Source organism: Falco naumanni, chromosome Z (assembly GCF_017639655.2).
Source record: "Falco naumanni isolate bFalNau1 chromosome Z, bFalNau1.pat, whole genome shotgun sequence".
NCBI classification, from domain to species: Eukaryota; Metazoa; Chordata; class Aves; order Falconiformes; family Falconidae; genus Falco; species Falco naumanni.
The window spans coordinates 71,624,724-71,647,271 of NC_054080.1; the positions used below are offsets into that span (position 1 = coordinate 71,624,724).

Genomic DNA, 22,548 nt, shown 5'->3' on the forward strand with positions numbered 1-22,548 from the left:
ATGTGCTTTTTCTTGGGTTAACTGAAGTTTATAGCCTCATACACCTTTTAAAGTTACCCAAAGCTGTGAAGCACGTTTGTTAGCCATTTGCTAATGAGTGTCTCTGAACAAGGAAAAGTAATTTCTGTAGCCAGCTTAGCATTAGAAGCAAAGAGTAGCATTTTGGGCTGGCTGTATATAACAAAAACATTTACAGAGCAGTAACCTTGCAGATCAGTGAAGCAGAAGCTCATCTTAACCTACTTCCAGATGTGCTTTGTTCATTCATGCTAAAGCAAATTAATACTTTCAGCTGCCTTTCTGCCAGTTCATGGTAGAAACAGTGGAGTAGCCAGTGTGTCCTCAAGTGCTGTAGTTCATGACCTAAAATTTTATCAAAGGGGTAGACTTTACCCTACATCTGCTGGCATCTGTGCTGAGCTGTGTGTAATCGGCTAAGCTTAGTGACCTCTGACTTGCTTCTTCACTTCTAAGGGTCTCAAAGGCCTTTAGTAGTAAAAGGAAGGATCTTCTGTCAGACTTAGTACAGGGCTTTATCTGTGTTTTTCATGCATGAGGGGAATACCTGTTTCCTCCAGATATCCTCTGCAATGGTTTTCCTATCAGTTCTCATCAAAAGTAAAAACATTCTTGGATTTTGCTTCATCTGGACAAGCAGTGCTGGGCTTCACCCCTCCGATCTGGGAAATGGGTACAGGTGATCTTGCACACAAAGGCTGTGGCCCTGATTGAAGTCTTTACCGCTGTTGCGAATGCACACAGCGGCTTTGCAGCAGGTCTGAGGTTTGAATATCTTAGTCTGAGTCATTCTTTGTTGTAAAGACCCTTTTCCATACCTGCAGTTACTTAAAACCCTGTTCTGCTGTTCTTTACACCTTTATAATTGTTCTTCTTTTTCTTTCTGATGGTGGCAGGAAAACCAGAACAGTGTCCAGGATGTCAGCACTCAGTGAATTTACCTAGTGACAATGCTGATGAGTTTTGTTCTGTTTACTTTCAGTGGGTTTGGTTGCCATTGAACTTCTATCTAATGCTTCCACAGAATTAATACTAGTATAAAGATCTTTTCCGTGGGTGGAGAGAGCTGGCTCAGAGCCTGTTGCGTGTATAGAGCTGGGATTATTTTTTTACTTCAGCTCATTGTTTCAGATTTATCTGCAGTGAATTTTACTTGCTATTTTAATGTTGCATCAGAGTCATGAGTTCCATCTTATCTGTTCCTTCTCCAAGCAGAAAACAAAAAATATTCTAGCTCTCTGTACTAGCTGCTGGATAGATTAATTCATGTTCAGGAAGTATTTCAGGAAGTGAACATTGGTATCTTTTGTCCTCTGTATCACACTCAGTGTAATTATAGCAGTAACAACAATTCTTTATAGACAGATTTTAGTACTTGAACTATGTGACACTGAAATCTGGTTTCATATTACTGTGTTACTCTGCGGGCCTAACTTACCAAGTGATTGTTTTGACATAATAAAGCTTGTTCTGATCTTTAGTAAATACGCTGCTGGTTGCCTATCCCACATACCAGACATACCACTGAAGAGATGCAAGCCATTTCAAAATGATTGTGCAGCGTAGGTCAGTTGTGAATCACTGTTCCACAGTCTTTCTTGGTACCTGTGCTACATCCTGCCTTCCCTTCAAAATCAAAAAGCTTCTCTATACTGAAAAAGCAGAAATATGCACATGATATTTGAAGGTGAAATAATGAAACAAAGTTTTTGAATTGGAATGTGCATGTTCATATTTCCTACTCGCGTTTTTCTTTCAAGTCCTGCTTGCCAAATATTTCTGGAGAAAAAGAAAACAGTCCAGAAGATACTGTTAACCTAGGTAGTGGTGTCCAACCTGCATCACTTCACCTATCGCTTGGAATACAGTTCTTTACACGCATCCCAACATAGATTATTTATATTCTAATGTATAGAAAATTTACTTGGTTATAGCTATCACAGCCTTAAAAAGGTATAGGGACTGAAGACTTGAAGAAAGATTTGGGCACCTGAATTTATCTTTTCCAGCTATACTTGTCTAAATACAGTTAATGCCTTTCCTAGTAAGCATACGTTGTCAGGGTTTTTCTGTGCTTACTCCAGATTCTTGTAGATTAAGCCTATTTGCTTTTATTTTGTGTGTAATTTTTCTAATAGAAAATGGTGTTAATCAGTTTATGCTGTTTATTCAGCAAGCTTTGAACAGCAATGCAGGAACTCACGGTATATTTACTTCATTCTGCTGTTACTTGGAGCAATTCATAGTAGTAAAATAAGTGTTGGGAAACTGTCTTATTACAGAAAGTAACGTTCTTCTATCTAGAAGGTTTTCTGAGAAGTTTTGAGGATCAGATCCTTTGGGAAACAATTTTAAGTTTACTGAAATGCGTTCCCCAGAGGTTCTTACATATTTGCTTGTTAAAGTTCTTTGTGAAACATTGCATACATGAAAGTATCTGCAATTGCACTGACCATTTACAAGGTATTTTTTCTGCTAATAACTTTGTGTGACGCTAGTGTTCACGGTGAATACTAATTGATACGTGCTTTCTAAGGAGCCTTGCAGTAACCAGATTACTTGTGATCACAGATTCAGATTTCCCATTTGATAAGGTGCAAGTAGTTATCTATTAGACTGTAGTTTTAATTCATAAGGTGTGAATCACAGCTTCTTGCTATAAAATAAGGTAATTGAAGTGTATTTTTTAAAATGAAATATCATTAACTACACTAGCTGTTTTTCCTTCATTCAAAAAAGCATTTTCCTTACTTTTGCAGAGCTGCAGGTTGTATGCAACAAAACACTTAAGAGTATTACTGAGAGCAAATGTAGAGTTCTTCAGCAACTGGGGGATTGAGTTACTGGTGACCCAGTTACATGATAAAAATAAAAGTATTTCTTCTGAGGCACTTGATATTCTAGATGAGGCATGTGAAGACAAGGTGAGCTTCCTTTCCCTTTTCAATATCTTATCGGTATGCTACTCTGTAAGCTGTTACCAACTCCTCCCCCACTAGCAAAGTAAAAGTATGCAAGAAGCTACTGATGGTTTCCTTTCTTGATTGTCATTGATGGACTTCATAATACTTTATCGACCCCTTTGCTGAAAATACCGCAATATCAGTGACAAGAAAGAATAGACTTCTGGAGTATGCCTGCTTTTAAATATGAATTCAGACTCATTCAGCTATTTTGATTATTATACTTTTTGTGAAGTGATACATGTTTAGAAGGTACCTAAATGGATAATATTAGAATGAGGTTAGTGCTGTTTGATACTTCCTTTTGTGAAAAACTTGATGCTTCGTTGCTGGCAGATTGTAATAGTTGCAGTTTTCAGAATTATATAGCGCTCAGATACTCTTTATGCATTTTTAATCATTTTAGGCTAATCTTCATGCCCTTATCCAAATGAAACCAGCTCTTTCTCATCTTGGAGACAAGGGTTTACTTCTACTCCTAAGGTAAATGTAGAAGCAAGTAAGTGTTTGTTTTTATTCAAATTATGTGATTTGCTTTAAGTGGATTACTGACTGTCTGATATTACTTTACAGATTTCTGTCCATCCCAAAGGGGTTTTCGTATCTAAATGAAAGAGGTTATGTAACAAAACAAATGGAAAAGTGGCAGAAGGTAATGCTAAGAATAAAAAGTGTGTCTGATACTAGGAGGAGTGAGAGTCTAAATATGCAGGTTTAGAAAGTCAAAGGTTCTCAAAAATACTGCGTATTCATATACGTGAATTGCTAATGTCAATACATTTATTGCCTCGGTTACTTTAACGATTTTGCTGAAAAAGGTGGAGAGGGATTTACACTTCCATAGCTCCTCTGTACATGTGTGCTTTTGATTTATACAGGCCTTTTGTATAATTCTGATACTTCAGCAAATATTTCAGGAGTGTAGTTACTTCCTAAAATAGGTTATGTTGTAAAGTCATAGCTGGAGAAGTGCATAAAGAAGTACAATTTTCAAGATACCTGTTACCTCTGATTGTTGCTAATTAAAGTCTAGAGCTAATGAAGATAGATATGCTGTTAGGAAGTGAATAGGAACACAAAACTTAAGACAAATGCATCGTTGCCACGAGTAAAATAAAACTCTTCATACGTTACCCTGTTTTCATAATTGATTATAAATACTTGTTCTCATTCCTGTTGGCATTTTTTTTACTAACTCTACAAGATGTCACTTCTCTAGGAATACTGAAATACGCGGTGGCCTGTTAGATTATTTGGGTTAAAGTCAGATGTGAAGCATCTCCTTCTTCCTTTTAACAAATTCTCTGAAATAATTGTTTTCGATTGTTGACCCTGCAAACCCATTGTGTGTATGAAGTACAGTAATTTTGGTGAGCCCCATCTTCAGATCATAAAGAAATTCAGCCTTCCTTAAGGAGCACTTCAGTTATTCCTTCCTTTACAAAGTTTCATACTATAAAATGTAATAGTATTGTGTCAACCTTTGGCTGTTATCTTTTAGGAATATAACTTAAAGTACGTTGAGTTGATTGAAGAACAACTTAATGAAGCACTTACAACATACCGCAAACCTGTTGATGGTGATAACTATGTTCGTCGGAGCAACCAAAGGTAAATTTGGGAAAATGTATCTTTGGGCATAAGCTGGTGGGACTGATCAATGGGGCTTTAAAGTAGAATGTGGGGGGAAATGGGATACCAACAGGATTGCAGTAGGTAAGCTAAGCATTGGCATGGCATCGCCGGAGGGTGGCAATGGTGCTGGGAACATTTACAGTGCTCCTGGGAGCAAGAGCACATCTGAAATGTTTGTACACCAGTGCACATGGTGTGAGAAACAGGATGAACTGAAAGCATTGTTCAGTTCCCAGAGCTATGGTATTGATGTTAGCATGGCTTGGTAGAATGAGTCCCACAGCGGGAGTGCTGGGATGGAGGACTACAGGCTGTTCAGGAAGCATAGGCAGGGCAGGTGAGGTGGAGCTGTGGCTATAATGTAAGGGAGAGGTTTGATTGTACAGCCCTCACAGTTAGTGGTGATGTGTTTGAGAGCTTCTGGGTGAGGATTAGGGGGATGGCAAGCAAAGCAGATGTTGGGTGTCTATTACTTATTACTCTGCTAGGATGTTAGCACTAATGGATTATCCTGTAGACAGGAAAAATTTCGGTAGCCCTTGTCCTCATGGGGGATTTCAACTTCCCAGACATCAGCTGGGAATACGGTACTGCTGTGCTGAGCAGGTCTAGGAAATTCCTGAAGTCTGTAGGAGATAAATTCTTGTCAGAAATACTCAGTGAGCCGACTAGGAAAGACACCCTCCTAGACTTGCTGTTTGTAAATAGAGAAGGACTCATGGGAGATGTGATGGTGGGTGGTTGTCTTGGCCACAGTGATCATGAAACGGTTGAGTTTAAAAATTTCATTGTAATGAGAAAAAAGGACAGTGGAGTTTTTACCCTGGGCTTCAGGAGGGCAAACTTAGGGAGCTGTTTAGCAGGGAATCTGCTTTTGAGGGTTTACGAGTCCATTAGTGCTGGTCCATTTATAAGAACCACCTTTTAAAAAGCACAGGAGCAAGCAGTCCCATTGTGTTGTAAGTCAAGCAAGTGAGGCAGAAGACAAGCTTGGCTGAACAGGGAACTCCTTGTGGAGCTCAAGGAGAAAGAAATTTTACGATCCCTGGAAGCAAGGTCAGGTTTCACGGGAAGATTATAGAGCTGTGGTTCATATGTGCAGGGAGAAGACACTAAAGGCCAAAGCTCAATTACAGTGGAAACTGGCTAGTGTTGTGTTAGATAACAAGGGCTTTAAGTACATTAATAGCAAGAGGATGTCTAAAGAAAACACTGAACTGATACTTGTTGAAGATGGTCAGCTGACTAATAGGGATGAAGAAGAAGCAGAGATGTTCAGTGTTTTTTTGCCTCAGTCTTTAAGAATGCTGATAGACCTTAGGCTGCCTGGTCCCCTGAGCTGGAGGACCACAACTGTGGGAACAGTAACTTTCCATTTGTGGACGCTGAAATTGTAAGGGACCAGCTGTATCAGCTGAATGGTCACAAGCCCATGGGACCTGATGGGGTAATTCTGGAGTACTGAAGGAGCTAGCAGATGTTGTGGCAGGACCCCTCAATCATCTGCCAAATGTCTTGGGAGTCTGAGTGGGTCCTTGCTGGCTGGAAGCTAGCCAGTGTTGTGCCAGTTTACAAGGAGGGTGTAAGGGAAGACCCAGGAAGCTACAGGCCTGTTAGTCTGACCTCACTTGCTGGAAAAATTATGGAGAAGATCATACTGAGTACTGTTGAAAGGCATTTAAAGAGTAGTACAATCACCAGGTGCAGTAAGCATGGGTTCACAAAGGGAAAGTCCTGTTTAACTAACTTCTGTGATAAGGTCACCTGCCTAGTGGATGAAGGCAAAGCAGCGGATATATTTTTTCTGGATTTTAATGAAGCTTTTGATACTGTCCCTTACAGCATCCTTTTGGACAAGTTGTCCAGCTGTGGGATGAACAGGTTCATGATGTTCTGGGTGAAGAATAGCAGGGTTCCAAGGGTTTCAGTGAATGTGGCTACATAAGGCTAGTGACTGATCACCAGCGATGTTCCTCAGGTCGCAATTCTGGGGCCAGTTCTGTTCAGTATATTTATCAGCAACCTGGATGCAGGAGCTGAATGCACGATTAGCAAGTTTGCTGCTGATACCAAACTGGGAGATGCTCTTGACTCTTTTGAGGGTCAAGAGGCCTTGCAGAGGGATCTAGATAGATTGGAGCATTGGGCAATGATTAATGGGATGCAGTTTAACAAGTCCAAATGCTGGATTCTGCACCTAGGATGGATGGAGTGATGCTGGGCACAAGTATAAATTGGGAGAGGAGTGATCTGCAGAAAGGGATCTGGATGTGCTGGTTGACAGCAGGCTCAACATGAGCCAGCAGTGCCCGGGCAGCCGAGGGACAAACCGCATCCCGGGGGCACCACAGGCAGCCCACCCCGCCGCTCAGAAGGGGCGACGTCCCACCGCATCCAGCGCCGGTGTGGCCTCACCCCGGGTGCTGTGCGCGGTGCTGGGCCCCGCCATTTCAGAAGGGTGTGAAGGTCCTCGAAGGCGCCCAGAGGAGGCCAACAGCGCTGGTGGGAGGGCGGGAAGGCCCGGCCTGCGCGGGGCGGCTGAGGCTCTGGGCTCCTCTGGTTTGGAGCAAAGGGGGCTGAGGGGCGACCTGGCTGCTCTCTGCAGCTTCCTGGGGAGGGGACGTGGGGAGGGAGGTGCTGGTCCCTTCTGCCCGGGATCCGGTGACAGACACGCGGGAATGGTTCAAAGCTGCGCCAGGGGAGGCTCAGGCTGGACGTCAGGAAGCACTTCTTCACCGAGAGGGTGGTCAGACACTGCAACAGGCTTCCTGGGGCGGTGGGCGATGCCCCAGGCCTGTCAGTGCTTCAGAGGCGTTTGGCCAATGCCCTTAGTAACGAGCTTTAACCCTTGGTCAGCCCCGAAGCCGTGTCAGGTGGCTGGACTAGGTGATCGTTGTGCGTCCCTTCCAACTGAAATACTCCATTCTGTTCTTTTCTAAGTTCTCCAAAAGAATCCTCTTTGTCTGAAAAAAAACTCAACTCATTGCATTACATTGCAGTATAATTTATTTTAATAAGAAAATGTCAAAACTGCTGGGATAGCATATGATCTCTTTTTCCACCAGATTACAGCGACCACATGTCTACCTGCCAGTTCACCTTTATGGCCAACTGGTGCACCATAAAACAGGCTGCCACTTATTGGAGTCTCAGGTGAGGACAAAAAATATTAATAATTTGAAAGATTTTAAAGAGTTCTGTAAACCTTTTAAAATATTTTAAGAGATGGCATTTAAACAGTCATTGCAAAATATGGCGATTAAGACAATCTTAAGTTATATGGGGCCAAATATTTGTGAAGACAGTCTTTGCCATCTATTCTTAACTAAAATTCCTTCCTGATACTGCGAGGTATTTCTCTAATATTTCAGTACTTTACTTACAATGGCTAGCAAAATCTTAAAATTTTTCAGTCTGTGTGAGTGAATTGTATATTGACGATATAGAGAGAGAAAGACATAAGCTGTGTCTATCCTTTTACACATACAAAAATGTGGAGATGGGGGAATAAAATCTTATTTCTAGTATTCTGAAAAACTAAGAAAACAAGCCCTAAGCCAGTACATTGTTACTTAAATGAGTTCACTTTTAATGTAGGTTTGCAAGATGATGTAATGAATTGAACGTGACAGTTGAAAAGTTTAAGAGAAAGCTTACATATTGGCAGTGTGTTAGTCTGATTAATCTGTTATATTTATAAAATCTGAATTAACTTGATGCAGTCAGTGGTTACATTAAAATTTTCTACTTGCATTACTGTTGCTGTTAATTTATGCTTATTATTCCAGAACTACCACTGTTCATTTTAGGGTGCATACTTTAAATTAGTGCTTTACCATTTTATTGAAAATGCAGGAGAACCTGTTTGACTTGAGGTCTCCTTTTCATTTCCAACTGAGTTGGTTTTGTCTTCTGTTTTTCTCCCTCAGAGTGTTGTTACAGATCTAAGTTACACTGTTCGTTCCCCAATGCTGGATAAGTGGGAAGGAATTAAGCAGCTGAAAGCAGCCCTTTGGGCCTTGGTTAGTAAAAGATTTCAAAACTTTCTGCAGTTGTTTGAGTTCTTTTATGACTCTCAATTCTGAAATAACTAAGGAAAGTTCCATAAAATCATTAATTAGGTTTTTTGTTGTAAATTATGTGTGACTTTTTCCAAGTTGGTATTCTGTACCTTAACTGGACTTCCAGTTGAAAATGGGTCACTGCACCTTTTTTGTTCTTTATTCTTTTTTTAAAAAATAAAAAAGAACAGATTATCACATGTAGCAACAGTATTAGCATGAAACCAGTAGTTAGAAGTTGCTGTGGTCTGTCTTTATTGTATTTACTGTGGTGGTGCAAAATTCAGTGTTTCTGGCAGAAAGTTGGCTGCCACTGTTGATGCATGTGAATATATATGGTTATGACACCTTTGGTACTTGTGATGGGCAAAAACCTCATGTCTCTGCCTGTCAGAGCCACATTTCTGAACCTGCTTTGCCACCTCAACTGTTCATCTGCTTCTTTCTTCTCTTTCCCAAAGTTTATTTGGGAACATTTGTCCAAGGTGACTGTTACTGGAAGATGTTGTAGGTAATAAAATGCCTGAGTAAGGAGAATGTAAAATGAGTAAACCAACATCGTGCTTTTGGCTGTAGTAGAATTGGTAAAATGAGGAATATGTAGTAGTTAACTGTGAGCAGTTTTAAGTACTATACATTATGTGCAAAGTTCTTTTTTGGATTTGCACAACTAGGAAATGCCAGAAAGGGTGCTCACATAACTTAACTGCTTTGCGAAGACGTGGCTTGAAACTGTGCTACCAACAAACAAAAATGTCAGAAGTTTTACACTGATAGTACTTCAAATCACATCAGAATAAAAGCTTACTTGACAAAACTTTTATTCCAGGGCAATATTGGATCATCAAATTGGGGTCTTAACTTACTTCAAGAGGAGAATGTAATTCCTGATATAATGGCACTTGCCCAACATTGTGAGGTTCTCTCTGTTAGAGGGTATGTGTATCCAATTTATGGCAACTACCATCTGTAAGTTTTATGTATAGGTTTTCAGATAGCCTTACCTAATTTACATGATTATAGTTTTTTACTTACTTGGTAGTCAGTTATTAAAGATCAATAACTGAGTATCAATCTCAGTCCTATACAATCACAGAATTGTATAGTAAGTGTGAAAGAACATGGAGTAAGAAAATGAAACCTATGAAAAAAAGATACATACTATTCTCCTTTTTTAAAAAAACAATTAAAATATTTGCTACTTATATCTCTGTAATCATTTTATTATTCCATAATTTTTATTAAATGTATTTTTGAATCTTTAAAAGCATAAATAGATGGTCTTTTGGCTAATATTGCTACTATATTAATGTTTGTCCTTTTGCATATTTTAAAAAAAAGATACTTTTCTACTTTCTGTAATCAGACTGTTGGAATAATTAGTTTTTATTTCTGAATAGGATATTGTTCTCAGATATTTTAGTCCATTTTTAAAGCTTCCGTTGACTTACACATAAAAATGAACCAAAAGCTACTTGGCAGTTTTGTGAAGTTTCTGCTTGTTTCCTTTCAAAAGAGAAATAAGTTTAGTTAAATTAGATGCTATTATTGTTGCTCTTTTTTCCATATATACATTAAATACAGAACCTGTGTCTACGTGCTTGGTCTAATAGCCAAAACTAAACAAGGATGTGACATTTTGAAGCATCATAACTGGGATGCAGTGAGACACAGTCGTAGACAGCCTTGGCCAGTGGTCCCTGATGACATGGAGCAGCTCTGCAATGAACTCTCTTCTATACCCAGTACTCTTAGTTTGAACTCCGAGTCCACCAGCTCTAGGCACAACAGTGAAAGTGAATCTGCTCCTTCAAGTAAGTAAAAACAAAACAAAAAAAACTAAAACAAAAACCCCAAACCCCACCACAGAACAGCATCTTAGTGTTCTTATGAACCTTCTAGCAGGATGAGGTTCAGCCAAATACTGTAAAAAATGTTATTGCAAGGAGTAGTGCAGGCAAGGGGACAGTTAGTGTGCATTCGGGGGATGTAGACAAGTGAGAGGGAAGAGAACAGTGTTTTTCGGGGGTTTACATTTGGTGTAGAAGTAAGAAATTTTAACATCAGGCTAAGTTACTAGTTTTTATGTTGAGTCATGGCAGCTTGCTGTAATACCTTGCTGAGGAAATCTCCATGCTGAGGTATAAAGATACAGTTACTTGGTTGTCCTCAAAGGAATATTCTAGAATATAAATACATATAATCTGTATGTGTATATATACGCACAGACTATTGCTGTATTTAAATTCTTGTGTATTTTAGAGTATCTAATACATTTTATTTTTGCTGTGGATATTTGGACTTTAAATCCAGAAATATACCATATTTAGATATCATTAAAGGAACACATGGGTTATAATCCTAGTAACTGGGTATTTGCACTGAAATAAGGTAGTGGCTTTTCTTCTGAAGTGATGAGACCTTCAGCTCAGGTCCTCCTCAAGATACTTAATTTACACTATTAAATTCTGCAGAGAATATGCTGTATTAAAAAATGCAGTAAATCATGTAGCTTCCCACTTTGGCTTACACGGATTTGCTTACTTTTTTTGCAACACAGACATTTCTTCAAAGTGTATAAACAATTTTCAGTGACAGTCCTGTATAATTTCAGGTATGTTCATCATGGAAGAGGACCGTTTTGGTGGTACTTCCACTAGTACGTTCTTCCTAGATATTACTGAAGATGCAGAACAAATATTTTGTGACAGACCTGGACCTTCAAAGGACAAAGACCGTAGTCCCTTTCCTTTTTTTTCTTCTAGTAGACTTGTGAAAAATCGCATTCTAAACTCTCTTACTCTACCTAATAAAAAACACAGAAGTGGCACTGATCCAAAAGGAGGAAAGCTGACGTCATCTGACAGTAAATCAGTTCTGAGGCGAAATCGTACAGTAACAGAACCTGCCAGTAGCATAGACTTTCCTGCTGGGGAAGAATTCAACCCGGTTTTCAGAGTTCCTAAAATCCAGACTTTACGATTAGAAACTTCTTTTGTTGGAAGCAAGCACGTGGAAGATACTGATAGTACCCCAAGTATTGGAGAAAATGATCTAAAGCTGCCAAAAGGTCTTGGAAATGAAATTCATCGGGAAAATACAAGCAGAGAAAGGCTAATAGGAGATGGTACTACACAAACACATTTCAAGAGTCGTAGCCTAAGTTTTAATACAGATACCACAACAAGTGGCATAAGCTCAATGAGCTCTAGCCCTTCAAGGGAGACTGTAGGTGTGGACACTACGAATGTAGATACTGACTATGGAAGTTTGAGTACTGTGGTAAGCACAAAAACAGTTAAACCAAGTCACTGTTCAACACCACATTCTAACCACCTGCCTCTCTCAAAATCCAATTCTGTATCCCTGGTATTGCCAGGGTCTTCTCATACTCTTCCCCGAAGAGCCCAGTCTCTTAAAGCTCCTTCTCTAGCTACGATAAAAAGTCTTGCTGACTATAACTTTAGCTACACAAGTTCTCGAGATGCCTTTGGCTATGCTACACTAAAACGCTTACAACAGCAGAGGATGCATCCTTCACTGTCTCACTCGGAAGCCCTAGCATCTCCAGCAAAGGACGTGCTGTTCACTGACACTATTACCATGAAGTCTGGCAGCCTGGATTCTCGGCTAACCCCAAGTCGGTAAGGGATTATTATGTGCTCATTTGTTTCTTCAGAGCTGTAAGAGCAATTATTGAATAAAACCGGTATTTTTCCAATATTTTTTCCAACTTCACCTAAACATGACAGGTATTGCAGAATGATTTATAACTTCATTGAGAGCAGAATCAATATTGGGGAAATAATGTAATGGAATGAGAATTCTCAGTTTCATAAGTGCTGTCAGAGAAGCCTGGCTCTTGTAGCTGTGCTCAGCCCTTTTCTTTAATGCTGTTAGTGACAAAGGAAGATGTTTCCTTTCATCACATTGGCTTACTGTTTAATTTTTTAATATTTAAATGCAATTACACTGCTGACATTACTAAAGTTGCAGTCACACAAAAGTGCCTGTGTAGTCAGGGTCAGGGACTCTGCCAATATGCTCTAGTCATGTTCCCTGTGGCACTGAGGCCATACGACTAATAAAAATGTCAGTTTGGCTTCTTGGCTACAGCAGAGCAAAAAATTTTACTTGTATCATTTATTTTTAGATGGCAGTGTCACCTCATTATTTTTTAATAATATTAAATGTTCTGAAGACTAATTAGATAGTTACATAAGATATCTAGCTCATGACATTGACACTGTTCCCAGCAGCTACAGTCAAGGCTTAACAACTTTCTCATATAAGCTCTTCTACCAGTTTTTTCCTTTCAAATAATCTTTGCTACTGCATTGGATTATCACATTACTATTGAAAGAGGAAGGACGCTTTCTGTCTCTGTTCTTGCCTGAACATCCTCCTCTCAGATGACAGGAAGGGGACAAGCCAGCAGTACATTAGTCATCTGCTCACTGTACGGAACAGCAAATGCCCAGTCCCTGAACTGCACTGCACATACCCAGTTGAGTGTGTATAGTATCCATTTACTACTATGCATTTTTGTCCTGATAAAGAGCGACGTTTGTTTGTTGATGTTCTCTGCAAAGATGCCATGAAGTGAGTTTTGTTCACTTTGTTCAGTTATGTTAGAGCTAGACTGAGTGTACTGGTCCAGTTCAGGATGATTCGGTGGTTAAGCTGCACTATGCTCCATCACGGGCTTCCTGTGCTAATGCAGGAACAAATCAGCATCATTTCAGTGGCAGTACAAGTTTTGTTGCGGCTGTAATAACGTACCATTCCTTGCAGTAATGCCCTTGATTTCATCCTGAGACTCTGCAAGCAGTGTAGTACTAACAGTATTCCTGGTGCTTAGCTGCTCATGATCTCTGGTGTCAGTGGTTATGCTCAGGGATTTGAGCTGACCTGTTTAACATTGAACTGAAATGGCTGGAGCGCACCTGTCTCTGAGAAGGTTCCTTGCAGATGTACATATGACAACAGACTGTCAGATTGTGTTGGTTAACAATATAATTGATTGGAAAGACTGTGATGTACCTAGTACATGTATTTTTCTTACTGGTCACAGCTGAGTTTGCACTGAATAATTGTGGTCCTTTTAATTTCAGAGTGTGTTACTACTTCCAGCTAAATATTGTCTTTAAATGCTATTTAAGTAATAAATTGGAAAGAAGTAGTCTGTCATTTTTGTCTGACAAGGCTATTTTTCTGTCCCTCTTCAGAAAAATGTCTTCATTTCATACTTCATACTCAAATCCATGTGTTCGTAGCAATGAGCAGCTGTAAATTGATTTTTGTGATATTTCCAGTTGTTCTTTTTGTTCAAAAGGTTGAAAAGCTTATTTTTTTGCATAAGTTGTTTTGTGAGGCTAGATTTCCTACCTTTGTCTTTAAAGACCAACTAAAAATGTTAATGTGCATGTCTCAGATCCTGATCGTGGCTCTCACCCTGTCTCCTGCAGACATGCTTTTCCTGAAAATTTAGTGGTGTTATCACTACTAATGATATATCTGTTAGCTTTTGCAGGAAATGCAGGGATAAATGTTTAGGACTAATAATTTTATCATTAATTTTATGTTCAGAGTAACTGTAGAATGCTTTACTATGAAATAACTAATGCAATTGTAACTTTTTGGGGGGTTGAATCATAGAATCATTTAGGTTGGAAAAAACCTTTAAGATCAAGTGCAACTGTTAACCTAACAGTGCTGATGGAAAGCAGTAATAGAGAGCAGTTCTCCAGCTGTCAGTGTGAGCCAGGGCTCTGGTGCAGCACAGATCTATATGCTGAGAATCTGGTAAGGTTGCTTGAAGAAGTACTGATATGTATAGAATCATAGAACCTTTTCAGTTCGAAAAGACCTTTAAGATCATCAAGTCCAACTGTTAACCCAGGACTGCCAAGTCCACCACTAAACCATGTCTCCAAGCACCACATCTACAAGTTTTTTAAATAGCTCCAGGGATGGTGACTCAACTACCTCTTTGAGCAGCCTGTCCCAGTGCTTGGCAACCCTTTTGGCGAAGAAATTTTTCCTAATATGCGATGTAAACCTCCCCTGGTGCAACTTGAGGCCATTTTCTCTTGTTCTTTAAGGATGGCTTGACTCTTACTGTAAGTCCACTGCTACTTTTGTTAGCATTGATCGGAATTAGTTAGTAGCAAGAAAACCATTGATATCCTGTAAATTTTGTTCTGCACATTCCCATCTTACTATAATGTTTTGAACCTTAGGTCAAACCTTGATAATTTAATAATTTTATCTTAGTATAAATCTCTTAACTATTAGGGATAAGAAGACATTTTAATTGTCCATTAAAACAAAAACGTTATAGAAAATTATAAGGCAGAAAGTCAAGTAATCAAATGTCTACTGTACCGTACTTCCCAATGTATAGTAATTTGCAGTAATATAATAAAAAAATACTGTTCCTGAAGTGTGTGTCTTTTTACTAGGAACCTTTAATAAAACCTGCATATAGTCCATTACAAAGGGTGATTAGCACCTTTGCTAAAAAAGAAAAACGTTTACAGGTTTTTTTATCTGTGATGAGAAGTAAAATGACAGATAGCCCAATGTGAAATTTTGATCATCAGGACTCTGATCAGCACAGAGGACTTGTTCTCCAGCCTCCCATCTCATTTTACCAATACATTTCTTTGTTCCTGAGGCTGCTTGTCACAGCCACCTCATTGTGGCAGGTTCAAGTTTGTTGTTTGTGCATTCGCATTGAGCAAATTCTTGCTCCATACTTGGGTGACCTAATGGGTGGTTTCTTTAGAGTACAGGAAAAAAAATCTTCCTTGCTGTCATCACTAACACCTTAGAGACTCAAGCTTTTGCATTTGCAGGGATGTGCTTTAGTCAGCTCTGAGTTTGTGTATATCCAGGGAAGGCACATTCCTTGTATGGGTATGTTTCAAAATGAGGCAGTTAGTTTAAAAGCTTGAATCTTTACTGACCGTGTCTGGGCTGTAAAACTTCAAAACCTTGTAAGTTGGAGAATATTTGTGGTTTTGCAAGGTTGGCAGCCCCTTAAGCAGAAGTTTCTACCTGCTGCCTTTTAAGTCCCTGTCCCAGGACTTTCAAAGAAAGAAAATTTACCTGAGGAATTACCAAACCATGCAGTACAGTATGAGACAGTAAAAGCCAATGAGCCTGTAGCTGTGATTTGACAAAGCAGCAACCTCTGAGTTCTGCAGTGGGAAGATGAGGGTAGTCTGTGTGTCAGCAGTCCGTCCTTTTAATGTGCCAGAATGAGAGATTTACCAAGATTGTGATTTATTATTTCATGTTACAGGTTCATGAAAGCTTTAAGTTATGCTTCGTTAGATAAGGAAGATTTATTAAGTCCTATCAACCAAAATACACTTCAGCGTTCGTCTTCTGTTCGCTCCATGGTATCTAATGCTACATTTGGTAGCTCTGATGATTACATTGGCCTTGCTCTCCCAGTGGATATCAATGAAATATTTCAGGTATGTATGTGATAACTTACTGGGTTAATTTGCATTTCTATACTGAAAGGTAGCCAGCTGTTGCATTTTCATCAGAACAGACCAGACCTACACAAGTGGCAAAAAATGGATGTGGTACTTCCAAGGAATGCGTTTTGAACAACAGGAGTTTCTTTTCTACAGGAAATTGCTATTCTGTTTTGTATTATCAGGCAAATAATGACACAGACAAGGCTAGAAGAATGTTAACTAAAAGTAGCATAAATACTTTGTCATAAGATTTTTAGTTCACAGCTGGCTTTTATGCTAAATTTAGCATAGTCTGTGGACATTTGTTAGTACCTCTTTAGCCAACTAATTGAGATGTTCAATGGTCAACCATAAATGATGTGGTTAATCACACAGTTAACTTCCTGCTACCACGATCTTGATATAATGTATTTGTATATATATTGTCATAGCATTAAATGATATGTCTTTAACCTCATAGATACATATATTTAAGTTAAACTAGATTATTTAAGTATCTTACCAATTGCCTTCCTCTTTCTACTTCCATTAAAACACATTCCCATATAACAAACTGATGCATCTCAGGGTTTAATGTTTTGTTACTTCATTATAAACATAAACAGGACATGATCCATGTTATAGGTAAATCAGTCTGCTTCCTTTATCTTTATTTTACTTAGTCTTTGCCTTTCAAACCTAAATTACTTACTACTCTTGAATAAATTGCTAAACCTAGAGCAAAGGCAAGATTTTCCATCATACCTGCTTCTGTTCCCTTTTTATGACATGACTACTACTACTTTCTCCTTCACAGTCTTTGGGCATATTTGTTGCCTTATTTCTTCTCTCACACCTTGACTCTACAGCATCTTACAGGCAACATTTTAGATATCCTGGGTATTTTTGGACTGCTCTCCCAAGGTTGCTAGCGGTGCAGAGTCATCATGGAGAGATCATTAACAGCCACCTCTGGGTCACTGTTTTCCTTTAATAAGTGTTCATTCACAAATATATGGTTTTCTCACTGGCTTTTCTTCAGTACTCAGGAGTCCATTCCTAATTTCCTCCTCTATGTAGCTTTTTTTTTTCTGAAGTAAAAAATGGCCAACATTTTTATTTTCTCATAAAATCTACTTTTCCTTTATATATGATTAGCGCCTGTGCTAATTTTAATTTTCACTTGAATATTGCAGGTAAAGGAAACTCCGTATTTCCAGAAGAAAACCACACCTCCATTTGATGACCGTGGAGCTAGGGTCTTTGCACCTGATGCAGGAGGTACTGTTTTTATTCCTCTCCTGTACATTTCTGTTGATTGTTTGTACGTCTGGTACAACAAATAAAGTGTTGGTTTTCTGAATTTTTTTGATTTTTTTTTTCCTTACAAGAAAGGGTTATTCTTAGCTGTTTAGTTTTGAGAGCTGTGTTCTGGATTGAGGACAGCAGGCCATTAATGACCTGTTTTATTTAGCATGAAATAACATGATGTTACTTCAAAGCAACGTAAGGTTGGTCCAGCTCTAATAAACAAAGGAGGAAAGTCTGTCTATCTTTGATTATAATACAGGCTAATGCTAATTGAAAACTGGTAGTGGCACTGCATTAAAGAAAGAAAAAAAAATTAAGGTAAGATAAAATACGTATGCCACATACTGAGCTGTTACATTTTTACTTCCATTTGATTACACGGGAATTCACAAAACCTAACAACTGAATTGAATAATTGAACAAAAGAACTAATCATGTTAGGTGTGTATTTCAGAAATTAAGCTTTGTCTGTCTGGGATGTTTCCATGACAGTCAGCGTAGTTGACGGGACATGGGACAAGAGAATTTCCAAGTGCTCTGTAATGCTTGGCTTGTCCTAGAACGCACTTACTTTTTACTCCAGAGTAGCCAGAAATCTACAGGGCATCAGTATGTGTCTTTTCAGTGAGACAACTGAAAAAGAAGCATTGAAAGTTGTCCTAAATTAGTATAGGATAGCTGTTGTCTTGCCTCCTATCTAACTGGAGCTTTATTTACAAGTACTTGGAATGTCAAAATAGACCCACCTTTCTGATTTTATTATTACTTTTGTGGTGTTAATATAATATATAAAAACCTGATTTTCCTGAAAGTGTGTTTCTGTAGTTTGCTAAGTTTCAGTGTAAAGTAACTCTTGTTCAGCATTGTATTTGTTGGTATTTTCTAGCCAGTGAAGAATGTCACTGAAGTGTCTTCGCCTTGTTTCTGTGTTGCGTCTAGTTTCTTCCCATTAGGGGCACTCAGTTACAGGGGTTTTTTTAAGTTGTGTTTTCTGTGTTCATTGGTGCATATGTCATTTAAACAACTGGCATATTGTTACACTGTTCTTGTTGGACGCTATGGAAATTGGTAACAGTGGTACATGTGTATTACTAATGTTGATACAATGTCACCATTTACATCTTACAGCATGTGTGTTCAGAGGTTGAATTCTGTCCTTGGCAATGCTTTATCTATGATAAGCTGGGACTAAAACATGATGTTTCCCAAATGCTAACAATATTGGGAGTTTAACCACTCAAAAGTTCCTCGATTTTCACATGCACACCCTCCCAGCCCTAAAAGGCTTACAAGGGGAAACTTAATGGAAATAATGTTGGTTGCTTGCTTTGGTTTCTTTCTGACCTGTTAAATGCTTATCTGCAGGTCTTCCATCAGGTACAAGTGATGTTGTCAAAAGCCCTTTTCAGATGCTCCGACAGCAGATCAGTCTTACGGAAATAATGAATACCAGCCGTTCAGATGCCTCTCAGTTTTTAGAAAATATGGAGGATACGGGGCTACAGGAGCACACAGATGAGAACTGCCTTTACTGTGTCTGCATTCAAATAGTGGGTTATCAGCCTAACAACAAAGTGAACTCTTCATACAGTCGTACAGGTTAGTGTTCCTTGTGGGGAAGTGTGATAAAACTGACTGAAAATACTGAATTTTTATCATTTTAAAGATTGATCAGTAAGGTTTTTTTCTTACCGACTGTTGACCTTGAAATTAATTCTCCCTAATAAGCTCACCGTGCAACCGATGGTATTTCTAGCTTTTCTGTTTTAGTGATGTTAGTATGGCTAAATGCCTGCATGGTGTTTTTTAATATTTCTAAGAGCTTATCAGAATATAAAATTGGAAACTTTATTTAGTATTTAAAATCTATGTCCTGAAAACTGACACTCACTGCCAAAGTAATGGAAAGTCTGACTTCAAAGCAAGTCTGTACAAACCAAAACAAATGAAATTGGAGGAGTTTGAAGGTGAGCTGTAGTTTCTGGGATTTAGTCATCTTCCTCTATATTTTGAGATTCAGATGAGATTCAGAATTATTTTTCTGAACTTGCTCTGCAGTGCTTGCAGTACATGCCTTTTGTAATGTCTGGAATAAAAAGATAATACAGTAATGGATGCTTAGTAGGGTTCCTCACCATTTTACAACATTGTTACACGTTGAGCTAGCATATAAAGAGTACTACTGGCAAGGAGGATGATGTACAAAATGTGAGGAGTGGCCCAGAGAGGTGTGTTTGAGCTTGAGTGCAGTATTGAGAAAGGATGGCAAATAAAATCCCAACTGTAGTCTTCAAATAGCAGAAGGGCATTACAGGTGTGGCAGAGCCACCAGGCTCTTGTTGGAGGCACACAGCCAAAGGACGGGAGGCCATAAACACATGCTGCAAGAATAGAAATTTGAATTCAACGTAAGGGGGAAACTCTTTGCAGTATAACCTGCCTCATTTTGAGGTGAGCCCCTCTTTGAGCAACGGGTTGAACTAGATCTTCAGGACTTCCTTCAGACCTGTTTTTCTGTGGTTCCGTTAACTGCACCACATTTAAGTTTGGATTTTATATCCTTATCTTTAAATCCAAAATGCCAAAGGCTGTGGATAGTGAAGCCTCACAGCAGAATCTTACTTATCACATCTTTCTGTGGATGAATCAGAGCCTGTTCTGCAACATCTGTGATAATTGTATAAACAAAAAGATTATGTGTATGCAAAAAATCTTTTTTGTGTTGCGTAAAATAGAGCACAGATACAGCAGTAAGAGCCTTGTGTGTGCTGACAGGTTTTAGGCTTCTGTCAGTGTCTGAGTTGATTATTTTCATTCAAGTATTTCAAGATTCAAAAAAAGTGAATTTTAGACATTTTGACTATGATTTGCCCAAAAGTCCAACATCTAGTTTCCAGCTGTTTTATATGCACAGTACTTACTGCATCAGTGTCTTGCATGCCTACCATTGTTGAAAAATAAGGAAAGCATTTGTAGTGAGGAGAAGTGTGAATATCAAGGATGTAACATCTTGTTTATGTTAGATTTTTCAGACATTCCATATACTGACTGGTGTGGGCAGACCATACACAATCACTTAGATGTGCATTCCTCCAAATTTTCTGGAATTTCAGGCTGTAGCGATGCAGTATCCCATGGTTCAGCTAGCAGCACCAAGAGTACAGAGCTTGTACTAGGTAAGTTTGAAAGTCTTGTGATTAATAGCAATTATAACTTACGTATTTGAGGTATTCTGGAAAAATAATATTTCCTTTACATATACTGCAACAAAGTAATGCTCATTATTTAAAAAAAAAAAAAATAAAAAATAATAAGAACAACCACTGTCTTGAGATGGGAGAATGTACTTTTAAACGCTTGTCCTTTTGCTATGCAGCATTTCTGCAGGTTATTAAATAGTTCTGTATCCAACATTACAAGCAAATCGATTGCCTTTTTTCCCCACAGTAGCGTTAGGTTTTTTAAAAAAAAACAACACGCCATAATATCTTCTCAAGTAGGTGGTTGCTGATTTCTCCAGTATCTGATAGAAACAGGCCAGGTAGTCACTCACCCGGTTTGCAACTTGATTTTGTGGTAGAACAGCACTGTAATCGAAACTTACAGGTTTTCCCATTTATGAAATGGTGGTTTACATGTTTAAATTATTTATGTTAAAATTCTGAAAATAATGTGGGTTTTTTACTATTTCAATGGAAATATGTGTTGATAGTTCAGAATATATACATAAAATACTTGTGTGTGTTTATTTATGGAATGCTAAAACAGACTTACATGGTGTAAGATTAGCTCAGGCAAAGATTATTCTGTTTAAACTCCAACTGTTTCATTTGTTTTTCCAGGAGTAAAATCAATCCCAGATGATACACCAGTGTGCAGAATACTTCTGCGGAAAGAAGTCTTACGTTTAGTAATCAATTTGAGTAGTTCAGTAGGAACAAAGGGCCATGAAACCGGACTCTTGACGTAAGTTCAGTGAATTTCAGACGTTTTAGCAACATCTAGTTTTATGTATTCTCCAATATCTCTGGGATTGTGACTAACCTTACTTCTGACTCCTCAAAAAATTTTCAAGCAGATATGCTTGAATATAATGTAAAAGCTAAACAAAGGATTTTCTTTCTAATATTTATGCTGTGTCTTTGATTTCTTACTTTTCCCCATTCTTTTTGAAAATCAGTAATTCAACTGTAGTGATAACCTCATTACATACCCACTATATCATGCATCTTTAGAAAAGAAACAATTCTTTTTTGTTATTTGTTCCAAATAATAGATATCAGATAAGCAGAATAATGAACTGAATGTAACTTCCTGAGAAACACTATTCCGCTTTAAGCAAGCGTCAACTACTAGGATTAATTTATAGAAAAAAAAAACATTTAAAAATATATGAATACAAATCCAGGGACCAAATGTTATAATAAAAGCTGTAGGTTTCTGGGCTAGTGACATTGGAAACTGATGTACAATCGCTAAAGAAAAATGCAGAAATGTTCATTTTAGTTTCAGAAATGCTTGCAGTAATTAAGTTAGCTTTTCTGTATTTTTTTATTACTGCTGCACATGTGGATAGCAATTCTTTGATATACTGTTCTCTTTCTATAATTTTTAAGAGTAGGTGATCTCACCAATTCCGTACAACTTTCAAATTACATACTGTTTCATCTCATTAGTATAGATTTCTTCCAGTTTGGTACCAAATAATGCTGTCTATTTTGATTTCCTTGCTTCATCAGATCCAGAATTTAAAATGCCTGTTACTGAAGAGCTCTACTTTGTTAATGATGACAAAAAATCTAATGGAACAGTTTTGGTTTCTTAAATAGATAGAAATCTCTTCCAGACTTAAAAAAATGCTTTTTCACCTTTTCAGAATTAAGGAAAAGTATCCCCAGGCATTTGATGACATATGCCTTTACTCTGAGGTGTCCTACTTGTTAGCACACTGTACGTTCCGACTTCCATCACGAAGGTTCATTCAGGAGCTATTTCAAGATGTACAGTTCTTACAAGTAAGTGGAGGGTTCAACTGCGTAGATTGCACCAAAATGTGCCAGCTGGGTGCAGGTTTCACGTTCTGAA

The 22,548-nt window shown here is 38.4% G+C and overlaps 1 protein-coding gene across 1 annotated transcript in view; it reads left to right on the forward strand.

Moving 5' to 3' along the window:
* The window catches only part of RICTOR (RPTOR independent companion of MTOR complex 2), a 90,591-nt gene that overhangs the window by 63,186 nt on the left and 4,857 nt on the right, over window positions 1-22,548 (forward strand). The window contains exons 23-37 of the mRNA XM_040580780.1: window positions 2,778-2,942; window positions 3,388-3,464; window positions 3,555-3,633; window positions 4,483-4,592; window positions 7,682-7,769; window positions 8,546-8,638; window positions 9,507-9,613; window positions 10,262-10,491; window positions 11,292-12,321; window positions 15,987-16,164; window positions 17,349-17,433; window positions 18,829-19,062; window positions 20,487-20,639; window positions 21,306-21,429; window positions 22,340-22,478. Of these exons, the coding sequence (XP_040436714.1) occupies window positions 2,778-2,942; window positions 3,388-3,464; window positions 3,555-3,633; window positions 4,483-4,592; window positions 7,682-7,769; window positions 8,546-8,638; window positions 9,507-9,613; window positions 10,262-10,491; window positions 11,292-12,321; window positions 15,987-16,164; window positions 17,349-17,433; window positions 18,829-19,062; window positions 20,487-20,639; window positions 21,306-21,429; window positions 22,340-22,478 (2,892 nt within the window). The remainder of the gene's footprint in view (window positions 1-2,777; window positions 2,943-3,387; window positions 3,465-3,554; window positions 3,634-4,482; window positions 4,593-7,681; window positions 7,770-8,545; window positions 8,639-9,506; window positions 9,614-10,261; window positions 10,492-11,291; window positions 12,322-15,986; window positions 16,165-17,348; window positions 17,434-18,828; window positions 19,063-20,486; window positions 20,640-21,305; window positions 21,430-22,339; window positions 22,479-22,548) is intronic.